The 21070-nt window shown below is 44.8% G+C and overlaps 1 protein-coding gene and 1 long non-coding RNA gene across 2 annotated transcripts; one reads left to right on the forward strand and one right to left on the reverse strand.

Annotated features, from left to right (window-relative positions):
• Positions 1-572: 572 nt before the first annotated feature.
• On the forward strand, positions 573-1275 carry LOC307241106. The gene is made up of 3 exons (XR_013844545.1): positions 573-645; positions 908-1084; positions 1200-1275. It is a non-coding gene; the product is annotated as an uncharacterized lncRNA (long non-coding RNA).
• A 2832-nt stretch (positions 1276-4107) lies between these two features.
• On the reverse strand, positions 4108-20460 carry LOC307241090 (uncharacterized protein). Its single transcript, XM_080015091.1, has 5 exons — positions 20381-20460; positions 13333-13987; positions 13044-13173; positions 12594-12911; positions 4108-10007 (listed from the first exon to the last, which is right to left on the reverse strand). The coding sequence occupies exons 2-5, from the start codon at positions 13909-13911 to the stop codon at positions 7942-7944; spliced, it is 3093 nt and encodes a 1030-aa protein (XP_079871217.1). The 5' UTR covers positions 13912-13987; positions 20381-20460; the 3' UTR covers positions 4108-7941.
• Between the last annotated feature and the right edge of the window lie 610 nt (positions 20461-21070).

The raw sequence follows: 21070 nt of genomic DNA on the forward strand, positions 1-21070 counted from the left end.
AATATGGGAGGGGAAACCCATCACACACACACCCACACACCAAGGGGGAACTTGGGTCATTCAGTGATTATGTAACAGGAAAGTGTTAGGAGGTGTGCTGAGTGAACCCAGGTGCAGAGAACAAGGCAGAGGCGAGGTGGCAAAAATAGAGGTTTACTCAAAACAAGTACAAAAACTGGGCAAAAACAAATAAGACGTCTCGGGAGCTTGGAACAAGAGCGTTGTCATGAGGTTAGACAAACTCAAGACTGAGCGCCCGAGGACACAAACGACAGGGTCTAAATAGGGACGACCAAACGAGACACAGGTCAAACATATCATCTAATGAGGCAGGGTAATCAGGAACAGAAATAGGTGAAGCAGAGCAACCTTGAAAAGGCAGTACTGGCGGCATCTAGTGGCTGATGCTGGTAGGACCCGGGCGAACCCTGACAGGAAAGAATATCTGAATATGGGAGGGGAAACCCATTCCACACACACACACACACACACACACACACACACACACACACACACATACACACACACACACACACACACACACACACAGTTAGAGACCAGAGCGGGGGGAGGACAGGTTTAAAACACTCTAAAGAAACTTTGACAGAAGACATATTGTGGATCTATTCCCCTCAAAAAAACAAGGTAATTTGTGCTTACTCGTGGATTTTTTTTTTTTACATATTTTGTACAACTATTGTATATACAAAAGTGTTGCAGAGATGTTTCTGTCTATATGTTTCCTAACATTAGATACACTTTACTCCTAGAAACATTAATCTTAGAAGCAGTTTATACAAAGTTATGCAAGGACCTATCTTAGCTCCATCTATAATGCTTCATCCCACTGATATCCTCATGCAGCTATATAGTATGTACTGAACATATGTTTTTTGTTTATCATTAGATGGACGCATCACTTCGGCCGGAGTTGTTTGATTTCCATGGAGTATGTATGAGCCACCTTTTTAAAGACAACTGGTGAAAGTTCAAAACTTCCAGGCCAAACCAGATATCCTCATTGCAACGTACCCTAAAGCAGTTCTGTCAAAGATCTTGCATTTTTTCTCTTTGTGGAGAAAAGGTTAAGGGTTTGTGGTTATGCTGTTTCTGTCATGAATCCTCCCCAATCTCCCAGTATTTATATTTGTTTTCATGGTCTTTTCCTCATGCCATGTCTCTCTCTCTCTCTCTCTCAGGAACCACATGGGTCTCTTATATCCTTGATCATCTGTATTTTGGAGAGACCTGAATGTCAGAAATTGCTCCTGATGTTTGAGAGAGTTCCTTTCCTCAAGATCATCTGCCCTCCATTCAATGCTGGTTAGAGAGTTTGATCATGATCAGAAATGATTTTGACAGAAATGCCGTGGGGGTTTGTTTTCGCCAGATTTTTCATATATTCATAGTGAAAATTAAAACCTATCAAATATCTACAAAAGCAGTTCATATTAAGTCTTATTTCCATGTAGGAACCGTCAAGGCTGATTATCTACCTACCCCCCCAAGCCTAATCAAAACTCATCTTCCAGTCCAGTTTGTGCCCAAGTCTTTTTGGGAACAGAACTGCAGGGTACAGTATGCTTAAGTTAATTGTTGGAACACATATAAACTAGAGACTAAGCAATTGCTCAAAATCAGCAAAAAAAAATATACTGCGGAATTAGAAATGATTTAAAGGTTGTTAATTATTTTGTTTTCAAAGCTATGATGTTTTGCCTAAAAGGACAAATCAACACCAGATTGAAGTGAGAGTCTTGCAGCTCTGCCACCTGCACAGCCCTCAACTCAATGGTTTACAAATCGTCCATGAAGTGTGAAGGAAATGCACATGTTCACATAGAGTAAAACAGTAACATATCAATGTCTTTTATTCCCCCTTCACGTAGATAGTGTATGTGGCTTGTAATGCAAAGGACAACGCTGTATCATATTTCCACTTTGACCGTTAACTATTTTTCAACCCTTTTCAAATGTTGGTTCCCATCATTTGACTAATTATAACAGTTTAAATGAAGTCCAACGGGGCAAATGTTTAACTCCCATGCCCTGTTCTCTGCTTTTAGCCGTGTTTGGATCCTGGTACGATCATGTGAGTGGCTGGTGGGAGAAGAAACAGAGTGTTTCCAAACTCCACTACATGTTCTTTGAAGATTTGGTTGAGGTGAGAAGGTTTTGTATTTGTTGTTGATTATTTTAGTCCTATCACTAAAGTATATATTATATTATGAGCTGTGGTTCAAGATTCAAGAGGTTTATTCGTCACATACATATACATACTTTCATACATATATGCAGTGAAATGTCAATGCAACACACCCGCTGTTTACGCACAATATGTTCTCGACTGAACACAATAGGTACCACAATAGGACCCATTATGCAAGCTTTGCGGCAGGAGGGGCACCATGGCACACATCCTGTCGGGGTGTAAATTGGCACTCACCCAAGGAAGGTACATGTGGCCGCCATGACAAGGTGCTCATGACACCCGCTAACACCCTGGAGCAGGAGAGATGCAAGAAATGCAACAATTTCGGTGACTCAGTCACTCAGTAATGAGCTGTGGTTCTTTTGTGTTCCTAGAATACAGGGCGGGAGGTGGACAGACTGTGCTCCTTTCTGGGTGTGACCCTGAGAGCAGAGAAGAAGGAACAAATCAGGGGTGCAGTGCAGTGAGTGATGGGGATCACACTGTCAAGCTAAACTTTGTTTGACCAACACACGAGTGTAAAATGAAAAATAAAAAGAATATAAAATGAATGCGCAAAGAATTTCAGTCGCATGTTAAGGGTGTTCCTGATTGGTCGGAAGTGAAGCGCCGTCCACCACGCGGTGCTCTGTGGGTGGGTGGGGGGTGAGTGGCGGGGACAACACCACTCAAATGAGCGGGTTGACCCGGGTTTTATTTAGTGACAGTATGACTCAGATGGGCAAAAGGGGCCTAATTTTTATTTTATTATTTGTCATATTATTATGTTTAATTTATTTTAACTTCCATGCAACTATTTAAGTTCTTAGTTGTAAATGTTATATTCTGAGTATGAAGAATGGGTTGTTTACAGACAAATCTGATTCCAGCACTGCAAAGTAGAGAAGCATATTTGAAGAAGAGGTTTTTGGATATTGTGAACCTGCCTGGAGAATGTTGACATGAAACCACTTATTATACAGCGCTTAAGGGAAAATGAAGTTGTTTTTCTGGTGTCACCAGTTCAAACCGATTGTCTCCATGGTAGACACCTTGCGGATGAAAGATGTCACGATTAAAGAGCACTTGTTGCACATAAACATTGAACTTGTGGCAGTTAAAATCCCTTATTTAAGGAAGTAATAATATAAATAATATATGGACATGCTTCCATGAAACAATTGGGAGTTCTATGAACTCACGGTGCGCATATTTTGGTCACTTGGTGCTTATGTAACTAGAACGTGTAGTTTCTTGATGAATTTGATGTGTTGATAAAGAAGGAGTGACCACTGACGCTGACTTGAGTAAAATAATAGATTTATTACAAAAGAACAGCATCAGACCAGACTTGCCATGGACGTCCGGGAGAGAACCGAGCCGGATGGATTCTCTGTCGAATGAAACTCAGGTGCTTATATGCTTAACCAGAGACAACGTTGACCATCTGATTCCCCTACATAGGTCACCATTCACATTTTCACCTCCCTTATCACCGGGACCCCTGACAATGGGCTCTGTCTCTCTCTCTTGAGACCCCTGGCACCGTCTGTTAATAATTATCATATACGATGGGTATTGTCTTGGGACGCCACATATTCCAAGACACCTCAAATGAAAGGAGGAAAATAATTAGACTGTAAGGAAAAGAGCATCCGCAAAAAACATTTTAGATCTACCGCCATCTCTTATCCCACAAAAGGTCATTCGTGCTCACTGCTGCCGTTTCGTGTATAATGTGCAACTTTTTACAAAGCTGTCACAGAAATGTTTCTGTTTTCCCAAATGGGCCATCTTTTGTTCGATTTCTTTATGTTTCCATATTTATTAATGTACACCAACACGGCGCTATCAATACTTTTTATTTTATTTTTTTAAATCTCATTATTATTTCCAGAAAGTAAGTAAATGTACTATATAACACACTTAATTGTTTGATTTTAATGCAGCCTGTGTGATCCGCCGTCGTGCAGAGAACCGGGTGAAAGTTGGAAACTTTATCACCTCTTTGCAACATTCTGTAAAGCGGGTCTGTCAACAGTCTATCTGATCTAGTTTCAGTGATGTGCTACGCTGTGTTAGTGGAAAACAAAATGCCTTTAGGTGTGGGATATTCCTCGTGGCCGTAGTGTTGATCGACTGATTGTTGTGTACGTTGAATCAAATCCCTCAAAATAATTTATTTACACAATCATTTACAAAAATAAACATGATCTCCTAACCATGACAAAATGTGATTTGTGATCATCGAGCTTTAATACCTGTTTAATAACCTCACAAGTCTAAAACTGTGTATATGTTTGACATATCTCCATACTCCATTCTTTTTACACATTCTAATTGGGTTCTCTCTGCATCCTTTCGGTGAAAAAGGGATTAAAACATAAACAATCTTTGTGTAAATAACAATTATTTACAAATGTATTCAGGGCAAAGAACACTTCATGCTAAACAAAAAATAAAACTAACACCAAGGCTCCAGAATAAATGAAGTAAATACGAGGGGGATCTCCCTCAGGAAGACATTTCGTTTCAGGGACCTTTATTCCTGCGTTGTGGTCAGTTTTTATGCAAGTAAATCACAAAATAACGAGCCAATAAAATACATTTAGAAAACGAATCCTTAAGTAAAGCAACAACAGCAACAACTTTACATCTTTTTAATCTTTTCATTTTACCTTGTTTGTTATCCATTTTTAATGTGAACGAAACATACCAATCAGTTTTCCAGTTTAGTTTTTTTTTTGTCTGTATTTGAGTATTGTAACGCTGTGTGTGTGTGTGTGTGTGTGTGTGTGGGAGGGGGCTGTGTGGCGTTATTTGCCTCAGTTCATCTTATTGGGGCGAGGCGTCCAGAAAAGAGGGATGATTTGGATGGGAATTGGGGGTCAGCCAAAAACATAATTTTTTCTTAAAACATAAAAAAATAACATCCAGGGGCGCCCAACATCTTTATAATCTGTATTCTAAAAATATATTAAAAACTTCTTCAATCATTTTATTTTCTTTCATTTTTTATTTCCCATTCTTGGCCTCGCGTCCCCATGGGTGATTGGCGACCGCCGACTCGGCCGATCCTCACATGGCTCCACATGAGGTGAAATGACGTGTGCAGGTCGTTCAGTGTATACAACGCTGGGTGCCGATGCGTGAGAGACAGTGAAAGGTATGAAAAAAAAAAAAAAAAAAGATGAAAAAGATGAGATCCTTATTTTATTTCCCTTTGGGAACGTTCAGCGATTACAGCGGTCATTTTCCTGTGGCTCGGTCTCATGGCGACGACGAAACACATTTCACGCGAGTCTGCTGCGGCCGCCGCTTGAATGAACACAGAATCTTTTAACAGGACGCCGTGATGAAGGAATGTTGGTCTCCCGCGTTTATTTAAAACCAGATGTGAAGTTGCAGCACAAAATATACAAGAACAAAAAAGGTTCAATGCGTAGATCAAAACAGGATTAAAACCGTACCTCTGTACGGGAAAAGGATGACAGTATTAACTATGGCACATACCGACTTAATGAAACTACTGGAGGTACAACCCTGGTCATAAAGTACAATGATCAACAGCAAGTACTGATATAATAAAAATGGATTGGGTCACTGGAATGCAGACGGCAATACAAGGCCATTGTACTGTAATTTACTGAACAAATTTGAACAATCTTACATCACTAGGAAGGGCTCAAAATCACGCTGAGGAAAACAGGGAACAACTTAGTCTCCGATACACGAATTTGCACGGATCGGGAGCACGAGGATACGCCGATAAGTCGCACTATAATGCTCATGACCTTTTAAAAGCAAACCGAAAAGCTGTCGAAATTCCAAAGCTACAGAAAAAAATAAAATAATTATGCTTGTGGGCAATTGTCTTTTCTTGAGCCCTCCAATAAACAGTGCCTCCGAAAAAAAAAGAAAAATACAATGAAATGAAACCTTGCAGACCTTAGCCACCATTGGTAAAAAACTGGTGGAGTGTACCACGCCCCCTTCCGTGTTAAAATCCCACGCGGTGCCACGATAGTCCATGGGGTCGAGGATCCACGGTCCGTTGATCCCAAATAAACAAAATAGGCCGAGCTCTGATGCCATTTTCTAGATGGATATAAATTCTTCATAGTACTCATCAGGAATGTTGTCTGCACTACTCGATTGTCTTTCACTGTATATACCCTTACCTCTCATATACACGTTTATCAATGAACATCAAAAATAATGTCTTTAGCTTGTTTCATATACATTGTATATTTAAAAGATAGTTCCTTCTTAAGTAGTAAAATACTTTAGTGCTCAATCTTAGAGTGCTCTGTTATAGCGTAATGTCTATTATAGGATGTCTAAGTTCATGCCAAGCCAGTCACGTGCAGTGCAGCACAGCAACCTTTTCTTACAGCACGTACTGTAAGAGATAAGGTGGACTGCTTGTATTGATTTAATGAAAGCCAGAGGAAGCACATGTAGTGACCCAAGTCATATTGTATACGGTTGTAGAAATGCAGTCGTAGGCTTCAGTTGTACACACAAGCATTCTCCTATAGGAAAGTCAAATATGTATTACTCCCAATCTTCACTGTTTTAGAATTTGCTTTGAGCTACAGGTAAAGGCTGCAGCAGCAGTTCCAGGCGTCCACATGCTTCCCGTGTGTAGTCAGTGTCTCCGGCTGATGCTTTCTCTGCATCCTCGTGTATTCAGCTTGATATTAATATGAGGCAGACTAGACCACCGCCCTCAGTGTGTGGATTGGAATAAGCAATTCCCAACAGAATGAGTCACTAGGTGATCAGGATTTTTATGACCAGGTAATGGCTTTGTAGATCTATGAACATTGAACAAGACCTTTAGCTGTTATGTATGTGTATATACTGTATATACTGTATATACACACACACACACACATATATGTATACTGTGTATATACAGTATATCTATGTGTATATATACTTTGTGTATATATATATATATATATATATATATATATATATATATATATACATATATATATACACACACTGTATGTATATATACTGTATATCACAAACATATGCATGGAGAATTACAATGACAACAGCCAATGAAGACCACTACTGTGACTTTACTGTGTCACACTATATGCTGTTATTCTCAGGAATCATCAAGAAAAATTCACTTAATCGTTTCCTGCTTTAAAGCTCGGCTCAGCTAAGGCCTCCAGTATAATAAAGAGATGGGGAGTATTTATATTAACTGTGTTTTAAATATTTATTTGAAATACTTTTGAGTATCTTGTCATTTTTTTTATTGATATCATATATTTACATTATTTATGTTTGATCATATCCAGATACATTTTGCAACATTTTTGCACAAACGTTAAACCAATTATAAGGAGGACCAACTGGAGAGCCATTCTTATACCAGGAAATGTACAGTATATCTGGCTGCAGTGACACTGGAATGACATCATTTGATCAAACAAATGGCTGTCATCGGCAAACAAAATATGCATGGAAAATAAATGAAAGCCATGTCTGTTTGCATTTCAAAAAAATATGTTCTGTAACTTTATCACCCAGGGACCTTTTGTGTTTTTCCTCGGCTTTCCAAAAGGCTCCACTGATAAAAATCCTTTGCAGTGTGAGTTGAATTGTATATGTCCGACTGGCTCTAGGGTACGCTGGCTCTGGTCTACGTTCAAAACAGTGGAGTTGGATGGACACCCACTAATGTGTGGCGGCTGCTGTTTATGTCCTAGGCTGTAGGATGAAGTTTAGAGGTCAATAATTTCGCTGCTGACGCTGACTGAGTCATCCTGGCGGCTAACTTCCAAGTAACTCCGTGACCCCCCCTTCTTTCCCGGTCTCCCGCGCACCCTCTCAGAGTCTGGCGTAATAAATGGCCGGGTGTCATCTCCAGCTTCTTCCGCCAGGTGCCCCGTGGACGTTCTGGCAGGACGAAGTGACACAGGGCAAGACACAGAGGAAGGGACACTCCCAACCCGATCCCCATCCCATCTATGACCCTGGTGGGACGGCGTGGGCGGGGCAGTCACCTGCCTGCTTGGGACACTGCTGATAACACTGCCCTCAAGTGGCATGGAAGACTCTGTCTGGGCGTCGCTGCTCTCTGACAACAGCTGGGGATCACTGTTCCTGCGGAGCCAGGGGCCAGGGCTTACCCCCGAACCCTGGGAGGGTGATGGAGATTGCGGAGACAAGTGCTGGAAAAGGCTGCCTCCTACCAGCAGATGTTCCCTGTGCAGGGCGTTATCAATGCTGCGGCTCAAATCAATGGGAGAAGGAGGGCGCAGATCAAACTCATACAGCGACAGCCCCGTGTCCCTATCTGGTTCTAGAGTGCCACTTAGCGAGCGTTGGGGGGGCCGGCCCAATGCCTGCAACCTCAGGAGAGAGCCTGTGGAGCCATCAGAAACGCCTCGCTCCGCTGAACGACCCCTCTGGTTGCGTCCCCGGTTACTGTCTTTCACGCAGCGTTGCTGGTCACTGGCTTGCTCGTGGTTCTGGTTCCTGATCAGACTCTTGCTTATGTCGGCTCCAGGACGCTCCTGCCCGGGCCAGTTGTTCGGAAATTCCCCTTGGGCGCCCCCTCCCCCTCCACCTCTGCTGCCTCCTCCTCCACCGCCACATCCTCCTCCCCCAACCCCATTACTCTCAGATTTCCTATAGGGCTTCCCCTTCAGGCTCTGGACAATCTTGGACCAGCAGGTATGTCTATGTGTGGAAACAGAAGATTGACAGGGAGACGGCGGGTCTCCTCCTGCTCTGCCATCTCCAGCTGCCCCTTCATCCCTTCCCCGACTATTCTGAGGCCTCCAGAACACCCAGGAACCCAGCAGCAAGAGGAAGAAACCCCAGGCCAGCTCCAACAGGCGAGCCCAGAAGTGCACCAGCCACCAACTCCAGCTGAAGTGCTTCCAGTTCCCAAGGAGCCCATAGAGCCACAGGGTGGCATGGATGTGGAGACCACAACACAGTGTCCCCAGTAGGCCACATACAGCGAGCACTCTCCCCAGGATAACCCCTGTCCTCCTGCTCCCAGTCCAGGGTTTCCGTCTCGCTTCCTCTGGAACACCAGGATGGGGGATACTTGGACAGCGGATCCGTGGGAAGACATAGCAGAGGAAGCCTAGACATAGAGTTAGGCCCCAGCAAATGGACAGAACCTGCAGGGTCACAGGGACGGCAGGGGACAGGGCTGGTGAGAGCAGATCAGCAGCCAGCAACAGGGTGCACTGCAGAACTGCCAGGACAGCTACAAGAGGAGGGCGCTCCAGGGTTGTAGGTAACACACTCACTCCTGCCACTCTCAAGGACAGCAGTGTCAGGGCAGCTTGTGACCACAGTAACATGTGCAGAGGGAGGTTGTACAAGGCGATCACCGCTGGGCGGGGGAGGAAGAGGCGTGTACCATAGGGATCGATGACAAATAGTGCTGACCGGATACCTCCTGCCAGAAACAGGAGGGCATTGGCGAGGGCAAGTGCACCACGGTGAGGACAGTTTGTGCCAGGGGAGAGGGTGAGACCCAGTGCAGCTCCGGCAAAAAGCAGGATGAAGAGGCTGGCTGAGCCGTAGACGTGGAGCTCCCAGGCAAAAGCCAATGTGCGACTCAGATCGTCCCAGTGGAGCAGTGTCCCATTAGTGGAGGAAATTAGGCTTGGGGAGGGCGTCGGGTTAGAGGGCGGAAAGGTGGGAGCTATGTGCGGGTGCCCCAGTAGAACAGAGAGGTTTTTCTGACCAATAATAGACTGGTGGGTGGAGCCTAACCGTCTTTGGCCACCAGGCAAAACAGCAGTGGTCAAGATGGGACTTCTGCCTAGAAGAGAAAAAAAACTGTATTTAATTTTTAAGTATAAAGTTTACAGTATAATGAAAGAACTTTATTTCAAAGCTGACATTTTCTACAGTGCTTTTATTTTTTTATTTTTTTATTTTTTCAAAAGAAGCAGCAAGATCCAAATGCGGGTGTTATTTGTAGCCACTAGAGGGAAGTATTTCACTACACAGTAATGTCAGTTTCTGTCAACTCTTCAAAGCAAGGGTCAAAACAAATAAACCAGCATTTAAGGTGTACCCGTAACATTTTTAAATCATGTCCATTTGAATTCCCCCTATTAATCCTGTGTCTGTATCCCCTGTACTCACCCTAACAGGTAAGATACTAGATAATTAGACAATTTGGTATTCATTAACATTTAGCTTGTAAGAAAACTACCAAAGCAATACCCAGCATGTGAGCGACCGACAAAACAGATACACACACTATACTGGTGGTACTACATGCTGCTCTGTTTTCATCGTTCAACTGCGTTATAAACATCCCTATAAGATGTTGTCAGGTAAGGAAAAAAAAACGTTATAAAGTTGCTAGCTGCAGAAATCTTTCATCACATTCAGCATATTCATAATTGATAATTCCTGTTTTATGTGTCTGGACACTTAACCACACGCAATGTTCCACATTAATAGACTGTGCTTCCAGTCACGCCAAGTGTTCAAGTACAAAAATAAAATCGAAGATAATTGGGGAAAATCTCTCCCTGTATCATTTAAAATAATATTTGGCTCTAACAATAATAAAGAATCCGTATCATTTACTTGATATTGTAGACATGGTAGAATTTACCGTCCAATTCATAATGACATAATGTCTGTGATTAGGTTCACTTCTGTGTCTCGTGTATGTCAAATGCACAAGACCCATAAGGATAACCTCCTAATAATAATTGTGTGGTATAATTGGCTCGTATTACGTAATTTATGAGGTCAACTGTATTATATATAATCCCATGCGTGTCATAAGTATATGAAGATGCTATAAACACGTGACATAGCGCTTGACAACGCACGGTGCCGCCGCTGGAAGTCAGCCACTTAGAAAAGGATGAGTCATTTAAATTGAACATGGGTTCACAGTGTTGACAATCTCGCTCTTTTTCACTCCTCTTTCTCCCATTTCTCTTTCCCTCTCACTCCTCTGCTGTAAATGAGTAAATGTCCGGAACATTCCACCTGCTCAAACAAAGCTCAGGAAACACTCGACGGGTTATAATCACAAGAACATTCATCACCAAGTGCCCTTCAAGCCAGTCCAATACTAATATGACATAGAGGGCGGAGAACTGTAAACACACTGAAAACTACCACCATGACACGAGGACAAATGGACTTGTGCAAGCTCACGCATACACAGGTGGTCAAAAAGGAGAGGTAGTGGAAAAATATTATCAGCGACTGGTAAACCATTTGACAGAGATCACTGGCGCTGTCAACGTCTTGGAGCCCTTTGAGGCCCTTTGAGGCATTAGTGTGAAGAAAGGCCCATAAGGCTGACACATTGACTGATGGTTCATTCCAACACGGGGGACACTTCCTGGCTACATCCCTCACTGCAAATAAATATCCATCTGAGCTGGTCCTTTCATGTATACGTATATGTCCATTTCCAAAAATGTTTTCCCCCTGTCTCTCCCAACACCTTATCGCATGTGTTTTCCTGCAATAACTCTCAACGCCGGCATAGGCCCGCAGAGTACACACAGGACACACACCCACACACTCTCTAACCTTGCAGAGTAACGACAAACACAGAAATAGTCCAGATGCTGATCACATTTCACAGCTGGACACACTCAAACCTACCTCTACCCTTGAGCTTTTACTCAACTCAGATGCATATTATGCCTGTGTGGGTGCACCCACCCTAATATGTTCATATTGAGACCAAACACACGTACACACATAATGGGATAAATGCAGAAACCATATGTAATTAATACGGGCTATAAACAGGAAAAACTTCCCAACCTTCAGTGGAGTCTGCTTGTAGAACATTACTGCGCTCATGGGACAAGAGAATCTATCAGACAGGCGGTTAAAGCCATTAAGATGTCCTGACAGGCTCGTCTGACTGTGTGTCAACTTTTCCTCAGCTTGCTCCTACCGTCTTTTTTTTTTTTTTTTTTTTTTTCGAAATCCAGCTGCTTTTCATTATCCTCTCCATTGTCCACACTTTCTCTGCTCCAACCTCTGTTTTACCACACTCTCCTTCTCCCGCTCCTCACCTCTCTCCCGTCTCTTTTTGGATTGGTTCTTTTTATTGTAGTCCAGCTCTTTGCTCGGATGAGATTGAATTTTTTCACTTCCCAACCTTTCCTCTCATCTCTGGAAATATTTATTTATTTAATATAAATATTTTTACCCCTGTCTACACATTCCACCTCACTTTCACCCACTCAGTCTGCCTTTCCTCAGCTTTGAGATTTACCTGGTTCTTCTCCAAAAAAACCTAAAAAATAAAATAAAAAATTGCAGCTGCGCAAATAATTCCATTCTAAATTATCAAAGGAGAAGGAAATTCTCCAACCAGTTCGCAACTACTAAAACACCCCAAGGCTCTTACCTGTCTTGACTGTTGCCAGAATGGTTGTAGTTGTTGCAGTTACTCCTGTGTCTGTAGCTTTTGTAGGTGGATTGGTTGTTTGGGAGGATGGCCTCGCACCTTCCTGAACAGTAGTGATAGTATTTGTTGTAATTCTTGTCTTCCCTTCCTGAGTGAAAATTTTTGGCTGTGCATTGGTCGGGCTGTTGGTGGTACCGAGCTGTCCTGCTATCAGTAGCTGTTTAACGGTTGTGCCTAGAGTGGTGGTTGCTGCTGGCAGGGATGCAATAGTGCTTGGAACTTGTCTTGGTGTAGTTCTGTCGGTGCCATGGGTGTTCGCTGTCGGATCACACGGAAAAGAGATGAAAGTGACAGGGTTAAGGCACTGTACATAAGCAACAACACCAAAACCACATTATTATGACAGTTATTTCAAAGTCTTCTACATGAAATACATGAATATCTTTTCACCCGTTAATACTGTGGCGTCGTCCTGCATTGCGGGCGAGAGAGTGACTCTTGTCGCAGGCGAAGCAGTGGTGGATGTTCTCTTCACTGTCGTCAGGGCAGAGAGCAGGGGTTTCTCGGTCTGGTTGGCTGCCTGCAACGCCTCGACAACAGTACTTTTAGACGACGGACCTTCAGAAACCATCATCGCTGCCTGTTGCCTAAACTGGGCCATTTCATTGCCAACAGTGGCCAAAGAGTCGGGTGACTCCCCCCTCATATACATCTCTGTCGGAAAGCTACCCGAACCCACCTCCTGCTGATCACCATCCTCTTCCTGTGCCCTCGGTGCCTTCTCATCGCTTCTTTCCTGGACTAGCTCAAACCCTGCAGAGTCAATGACGTCAGTGGAGGGTGTGGCGTTTGGACGAGGGTTCAGCCCTTTCGTAGGAGCTTCACCTCTCGCAGAAGCGCTCATCGAGGCGAGGCTAGCGGTGTCGGTCCTCGGCCTGGAGGCAGTGGGGTGAGTGAGGACCAGTCCACTGCTGAGGTTCCGAGTAGAGAGCACAGATATGAAGGACGCATCAGACTGCGGCGTAGGAGGGGCGCGTCTTTGTCCCTGTTGCACCTTATTGGAGCCGTCCTCTATCACCACTGTGGGGGGTCTTTTGATGGTCGTGGGCCTGTCCCGGAATATAACTTTGATGGGCACATCAGTGCGTCCCCTGGGAGGATGAGAGGTCCAAACAGTCTGATTGGTTGGCTGAGGTGAAGGGTGGAAAGGCAGGTCTAGACGACGGGTGGAGGAAGAGGAGGACCGGATGATAACTTGGGCGAGTAAAGGATTTACAAAGAAGAGGAGGCTGAAACAGGAGAAGGTAACAGAAGCCATGGTCTGCCTCTGCGGGGTGATCCTGTCAACGGTCCCTGAGGCTGTCTCTCTGTCACACCATTTTCACCCTTGCCTCCTGTTGATAAGAAAACACAACACATGCAACGTGTAAGTTCATTGAAAAAGATTTTTACAGAAAGAAAAATGACAAGAACAATCAAAAGCAGCATTGTGAATAATTCAGTTGAGCCAAAGGACACTGCTTATGCATTGTTTAGAAGTCAAAATTACTCTCCATTCCCAATCTCCATATGTTGGATAAATGATATTTAAGACAATTTAGGGCATAGTGAGCAGTAAGAAATGGTGATGGTGCTTATATTGGGGAGTGTTTATTGCAGACCTGCAATGCTGACTCAGAGGGCAGGTCACTGAAACTCCCAGAGGTCTTAGCAGCACTGTTCCGGCAGACACACAGGGTGTGGTGGGGTGTATGGTTACAGAGTATGGCACACATACACATGCGGGCGTGCACGTGCATTGTGCACACATACGCACACAGACACATACACACGCACACACATTCACAGACACTCTCTCTCTCTCTCTCTCTCACACACACACACACACACACACACACACACACACACACACACACACACACACACACACACACACACACACACACACACACACACACACACACACACACACACACACTCTCTCTCTCTCTCTCTCACACACACACACACATTCACAGACACTCTCTCTCTCTCTCACACACACACACACACTGGCCTGACTTTCATCTAAGTTGAATAACACAGGGCTCCTAAACTGACCATGGCAAAAAGCAAAAGGACTCACAGATGGTTTCAATCTGCAACGGCAGATGGTTGTGCACACGTCGTCCTTTACCGCCGCTGTAATAAAATGCTCTTTCGATGAATATCAGCCTTTCGTTCCTTCTATATCTTTAACCACTTTCTTCCGAGAGGTAGGATTTAAATATTTTTGTTATCTTTCCACTGAGCCACACGAGTCTGACAGATGTAACAGTAAGTGAGGCTGAAACCGGGAAGCCCAGTGACACAGAGCAACCCACGGTCCCTTAGGAATTGCACAACCCCATAAGTCAGCGAGCAAAACAGCTGTCACTAATACACATTCACCGTGCATGTATTTCCTATTAAAAAAAGACCCCCCCTGCTTTAACTACCTCATCGTCAGACTATGGCAACATTCTCCCGACCACAAAAGGTTCTGCCTGTGACTCACAAAAGGTGAAAGAAGCCCCTGAGCAGAAGGTTCAAGCTCCCCCCGCACAGTGAAACCACAGCTTGAAACATGAGGGCAGGGAGCCAGGAACAAAACTTTAAATCGCTGCCTATGGGAGAATTCACTCATTCATTCAGAATTCATTTGCTTCTGACTCACCTGGACTCCACCCAAAGACGTAATGCCTTCTCTTCCTCATATGAGGCCTATGCTGAGAATCATGCAGCCTATTGCCACAAACATCTGTGATCTGTGTCTGACCATAAATGCGTGTTTCGCACTCGTGAACATGAGTGATTTGGTTTTATGGGTGCCTTGTGTGAGTTTGCATATGGAAAGAATGTATGTCTGTGTGTGTGTGTGTGTGCGTGCGTGCGTGCGTGTGTGTGGGTATATGTATGTTTGTATGTTTGTATGTTTGTAGTGGGGGAGAACAGGTGTGATCCCACAATACACTACTCACTAAAAGTTAGGGATATCCGGCTTTCGGGTGAAATTTCAGGATGAAACTAAAAAGCACTATAACCTTTACAGGTGAACTTAATTTGACCTTTTCTAAACTTTTGAATGCACATGTCCAACTGTTCAGTGTTTCAGTTATTTTTTGCACAACTTGCTGTTCTCTAACAAGGAGCTGAACAGCAAAATTCACAACAGGGCAGGTGTGTCTAGTCAATACAGAACTGCCCTACACTTTGTGAATGGTACAGTGACAAGCCCATACTACCTGAATAACATCATTAATCCAGTCATTGTGCCCCTGCATGAACAACACAGGCCTAATTTCATCTTCATGGACAACAATGCTCCAGCTCATCGAGGTCGCATCATTAGGGAACGGCTGCTGGAGACTGAGGTACCTCCATTGGAGTGGCCTGCACTTTCTCCAGACCTGAATCCCATAGAAAACCTATGGGATCAGCTGAGTCGCCGTGTAGAGGCTCGTAACTCTGTGCCCCAGAACCTCAATGACCTGAGGGCCGCCCTTCAAGAAGAGTGGGGGGCCACGCCTCAGCAGACAATAAGTCGACTTGTGAACAGCATGAGACGTCGTTGTCAAGCTGTAATTGATGCTCAAGGGCACATGACAAGTTATTGAGACATTGACATTTTTTGTTGTTGGCTTTTGTTTCAATAAATTGTTTGAGATGAGGAAATCACCATTGCATGCTTCTACTTAAATGCCCTACTTTCATGATATATCACTGTAGCGTGAACTTTTTACATTTTCCATAAATTTCACCCGAAAGCCAAATATCCCTTACTTTTTGTGAGTAGTGTATGAATACAGTGGCATTAAAGGTTTTTCAAATGGTTTTGTCTTGCATTTCATCATAATCATTTAGTTTCATTTGATTCCCTTTTCTTTACAATAACAGCTTAAAAGGTTCTATAAGTAAGATATCATAAGTAAGAATACCATATTCCAAACTCAAACTAATCGTAGATTCAACGTTGGATTTTCCTCCTGTTCTTTACCATCTTTTCGATTTAGCTAATCCACCTTGGAAAATCTGAGTTTTCCAAATGTTGTGACGCCATACTCCTTTACACAGCTGCTTCAACACCGCTATGTATGACACACAAAGGTGTGGTCGACTGAGGTGCGAGAGAGATAGCTGAAGCCAAGGAGGAGGGGGATGTCAGAACAAGTAGATAACAGTGATGAAAAGCTCCTGGCAATTTTTGAGGAGGAGCGTATCAGAGAAATATGGACGGAAAGAAGGAGAAGGTGAGGGAGGGTGTGATAATGAAGCTGACAGTGAAAGGCACAGTTGGGAAGGGCAGAGAACTAAACACGAGGGATAAAATGGGCTAGAAGTGGGATGGTGAAGAGCTTGATGAGCTTGATGACGCAGCGACAAATGAGAGTTCTCGAAAAAGGAAGGAGCAAACTATCAGTTGTAAACCGTCTGAAACATTTAGTTCATTATTATTGTATAATATTGTAAATTATTGTCACCCAAGGCAGACACGGAACCTCCGCTTCATCTCTCAACAAAATAACTGCATTGCATTTCATTGATCATTAATAGAAATGTCCCTTTACCACATCTCAATTCAGCAGCAAGTCAAGCGTAAGCCATATAAGTCAAATGATCGGGGGTCAGGAGGCAGTCGCCACATCAGCCTTGCACCTATGATGAAAATGAAAGCAAGAATGGTTCAGCGCCATCTTTTCCTTTGCCGCTGCGTCCGTTGTGATTCTCTGGGGCAGGGGGAAAGAGCAGATGGGTACGCGCCGAATATTTTTATCGTGTTCTGTCCCGAGGGGCAGAGGGACACATCATTCTGTGTGATTCACTTGTCTTGCTCTGTGCGTGTGCGTGTGTGTGTGTGTGTGTGTGTGTGTGTGTGTGTGTGTGTGTGTGTGTGTGTGTGTAGGTGCGTGCATGCACGTGCGTGTGTGCGTGCCTGCCTGCGTGTGTCTGCTCGCTGGGCACATGTCGTCACTCTCACACTCACAATAAGTCTTTTCTCCACAGCAGGAAATGCTTGAGGAACACATCCAATAGTGCAGCGGGCAACACTCTGAAGATTACTATAAACTCATCGCCTTCTGTATAGACTTGTTATACAATCACATGACTCATTATTACAATGGCGGCTGCTAAACCGTGGTGATGTCATGTCTTTGCCAGTGTAATAATATGACCAGCTTAATCACATTCCCATGCACGGAGCGAGGTAAAGGGGGGGGGGGGGGGGGGGGGGAGTCTCCCATTAAAAACACGCTCCCTCTCTGTCAGATTCAGGAGAGTTTGGCGCTCTGAAGTTTCCGTTCATTTGAGAAAACTTTTCCAGGGACAGACACAAGCCTGTTCGAGGACAGAGGGATCTGTGAGCTCCTTCTTCAGCGACAACCGTTTCAGAAACTATGGTGAAGAGAGAGAGAGAAGACGCAGAGAGAGAGAGAGAGAGAGAGAGAGAGAGAGAGAGAGAGAACAGGGGGGGGGGGGGGATTGAAATAGACCAGAACAGAACTGTGTGTCATGATGCAGCACTGCACCGCACAGGTCCACGGTCCATCAAGGCCGTTGGGCATTACTGCATTCCCTTCAGCACAGCGCACAGATGTATAGGTTGTTTGTACTTGACCACTTAGAGGAGGGTTGACACTGAGGTAGTGTGTGTCCAGTACCTGAGTGTGTGTGTGTGTGTGTGTGTGTGTGTGTGTGTGTGTGTGTGTGTGTGTGTGTGTGTGTGTGTGTGTGTGTGTGTGTGTGTGTGTGTGTGTGACGGAGAGGGGGGAGAAAGACAGAGGAAAAGGGAGGGGGGACTGTGTGCATGTGTGTGGTTTGGTTGGTATGTGTGCAGACCGGGGAAGGGGGTAGTCCGTTTTAACCGTTGAACATTCCACACCTTTTAAAAAAAACGAGTCCAATAATGTTCATTGGCTCATTTCTGGTGATGTGCACTGCATTGAAACAACTGAGTTAAAGGAGCAATTTGCTTCCCTTGACAAAATCAGACAATTTCTAAATTTGGGACCACCTATAGCACGCACACGACAGAAAGTTAAGTCATTTCAGAACCTGTCATAGATCCCTTTCCAAGGGACGCCTGCCACCCAGGGGGTCGTAAACCAGAGAGAGCAGTGCAATGGACGACCACACAAGAAGGACCCCTCACATCAAGCCAATCATGGGCATCCCTCCAACAGAGGTAGATGTCCAACTTAGAAGTGCTGAGTCCGACACCTTCCTCCAATACTCCTCGGAACAGGTCATAGATCAAAAGCCAAGGGTCGCCCTGAGAGAGTGAGGCATCTGGGCTCCACCATATAAAGACAAATACACGCGTGCAGCCCCGTGCTCACGAAAGGTGAAGCACAGGTTGCCCACGCAACACATATCGAGATAGTGGAGGAAACGTTTGGGTGATACGCAGAGTGTCGCTTCGACCACGTACACAAATATTCAGACATGTTTCAACCTTCCTACCAACCCTTATCTATTCCATGCCTCACCACTGTGAAGGAAGTACAGACATCACCTACGTATTCATGTCGCACTCGCGTAGGCTGTTCTGAAATTCCAAAAAAGGTGTTTAGCACTCAGGCACCTTAGTTCTCCTACAAATGACAATGCAGTGTTACATCGATCGGTAATTAAACAGAAAATGTTTTATTGTTTTTTTCTATGGTAAATGGATACATGATATAGTGTTTCCATACATGTATCTATTATGTATTGATAGGTGGCTCTTTATAATAAAGCAGTTTCCGTTCTTTAGAACTCTAGCTTTATGTCCACGGCCTTCTTGTGGATGGAATAACGGCCAGTTATTTTCCATATTTTGGGGCTTCGAGGGGGTGATCTGGCGAGAAGATTGCTACCATGGTAAACCATGCGATCGGGTGAAATAAAGTCTACCCTACCGGACCCCTCAGACCTCCAGGCATTACATCTCTATATTAGAGGATTCGTTTTACAAATTTCCCCAAATATGTCCCTCCCAGCTATGCCCAAGTCCAGCAGCACAGTCTTCCCTCCGGGGTAACGGGGCAGAGGGGTGGATTGGCATCCCTCTTTCTTTCATTTTCTTTTTTTTTTTCCTCCCTTCTCTGGAATCTAGACAGGCTGTGTGGTTAAAGCCCTGATGGGAAACAGGTGAATCCGCCTGCTTGGTTGACTGCGTGTCGAGGTTAGACCATATAGTAAATAAACACTCTGTAAACACGCACGCACGCACACGCGCACGCGCGCTCACACGCGCACGCACACGCGCGCGCGCACACACACACACACACACACACACACACACACACACACACACACACACACACGGACCACGCCAAAGAAGCGTAACACTGGGGTCCGTCACGAAAAACGCCTTTGAACCTGTTGCGCCTTCTACCGAACCGTGACGCACGGACCTTCCAGAATGACGTCACCGCCGGGTCTCGCGGGTTCGCGATGAAAGGATTTGGGTACCGGGTACGAACCGCAACGACCGACGAAATAACCGAAAACATTTGGGAAGCCGTGGCCTGCGCGACGGTGCCACCGTCGCAGTAGCCGCGATTGACGAAAAGCGCGTTTTCTCTCTTGATTGCCTCACTCGCAGTGAAAACGCACGCAGTGTAAAGCCAAAAGCCGCCAATGCGTAGAATCGCGTTCTTTACAGTGTAGCTGATGTCGAGTGTGTTTTAATAATATGTCACGCTTAAGGGTCTGTCCTAAGACGTGCTTACGGCTGTCCGCGGTGTAGTGCCGTGGCTATTACCATCCATTCCTTTTCGCCCTACCTGCGGTTATCTCGGCTCAGATGGCGTCCTCCTCTGCGTCACGGCACGACCATGTCCGCGGTGGAGGTGGGAACGCGTCCGTCCGTCCGTCCAGATACCGGCGCCGCGGGTTACAACTGCTGCAGACCGACGCAATAGCCAGATCCCAGTCCACGGTGCGTGGAACAGTCCTCCCCCTCCGCCGCCAGGAGCACGTCAGAGGAGGCACAACGCGTGTCCCGCTGCTGCTCCATCTCACTTTCTATCCCTCCCTCCCTCCCCACTCCTGATCTGCACGACTCCCTACAGCCTGGTACCCTATTACACAACTGCAGTCTGCACGGATCCACATCCAGATAGGGAGAACGGCTTTGGACTTGGAAAGTGACTCATAATTGCAGCGACTGACATCTAACATTCCAGCCTGTGTTGGAGTGGAGGTTGAGGTTACGAAACCTCTGCTTACTTTTTCTATAGGGAGGAGATCACCTCCATTTAAAAAAAAAAAAACCTTAAAAGCGAGCAAAACAGAGCTGTCAGTCATAAGGAGGAACTCACCTTAACACATTTCTGTGGCAGCAAATTAATGCTCCATTGATTTTTTTTTTTTTTTTCAATGGGGTGGTCAGATGGGGCCATAAAAAATCCTGATGTTGCAGTTCCCACTATAGTTAAGACCGAGAGATAAAATGTATGCAGAGAGCGGGATTC

Source organism: Zeus faber, assembly GCF_960531495.2.
Source record: "Zeus faber genome assembly, chromosome: 15".
Lineage (NCBI taxonomy): Eukaryota > Metazoa > Chordata > Actinopteri > Zeiformes > Zeidae > Zeus > Zeus faber.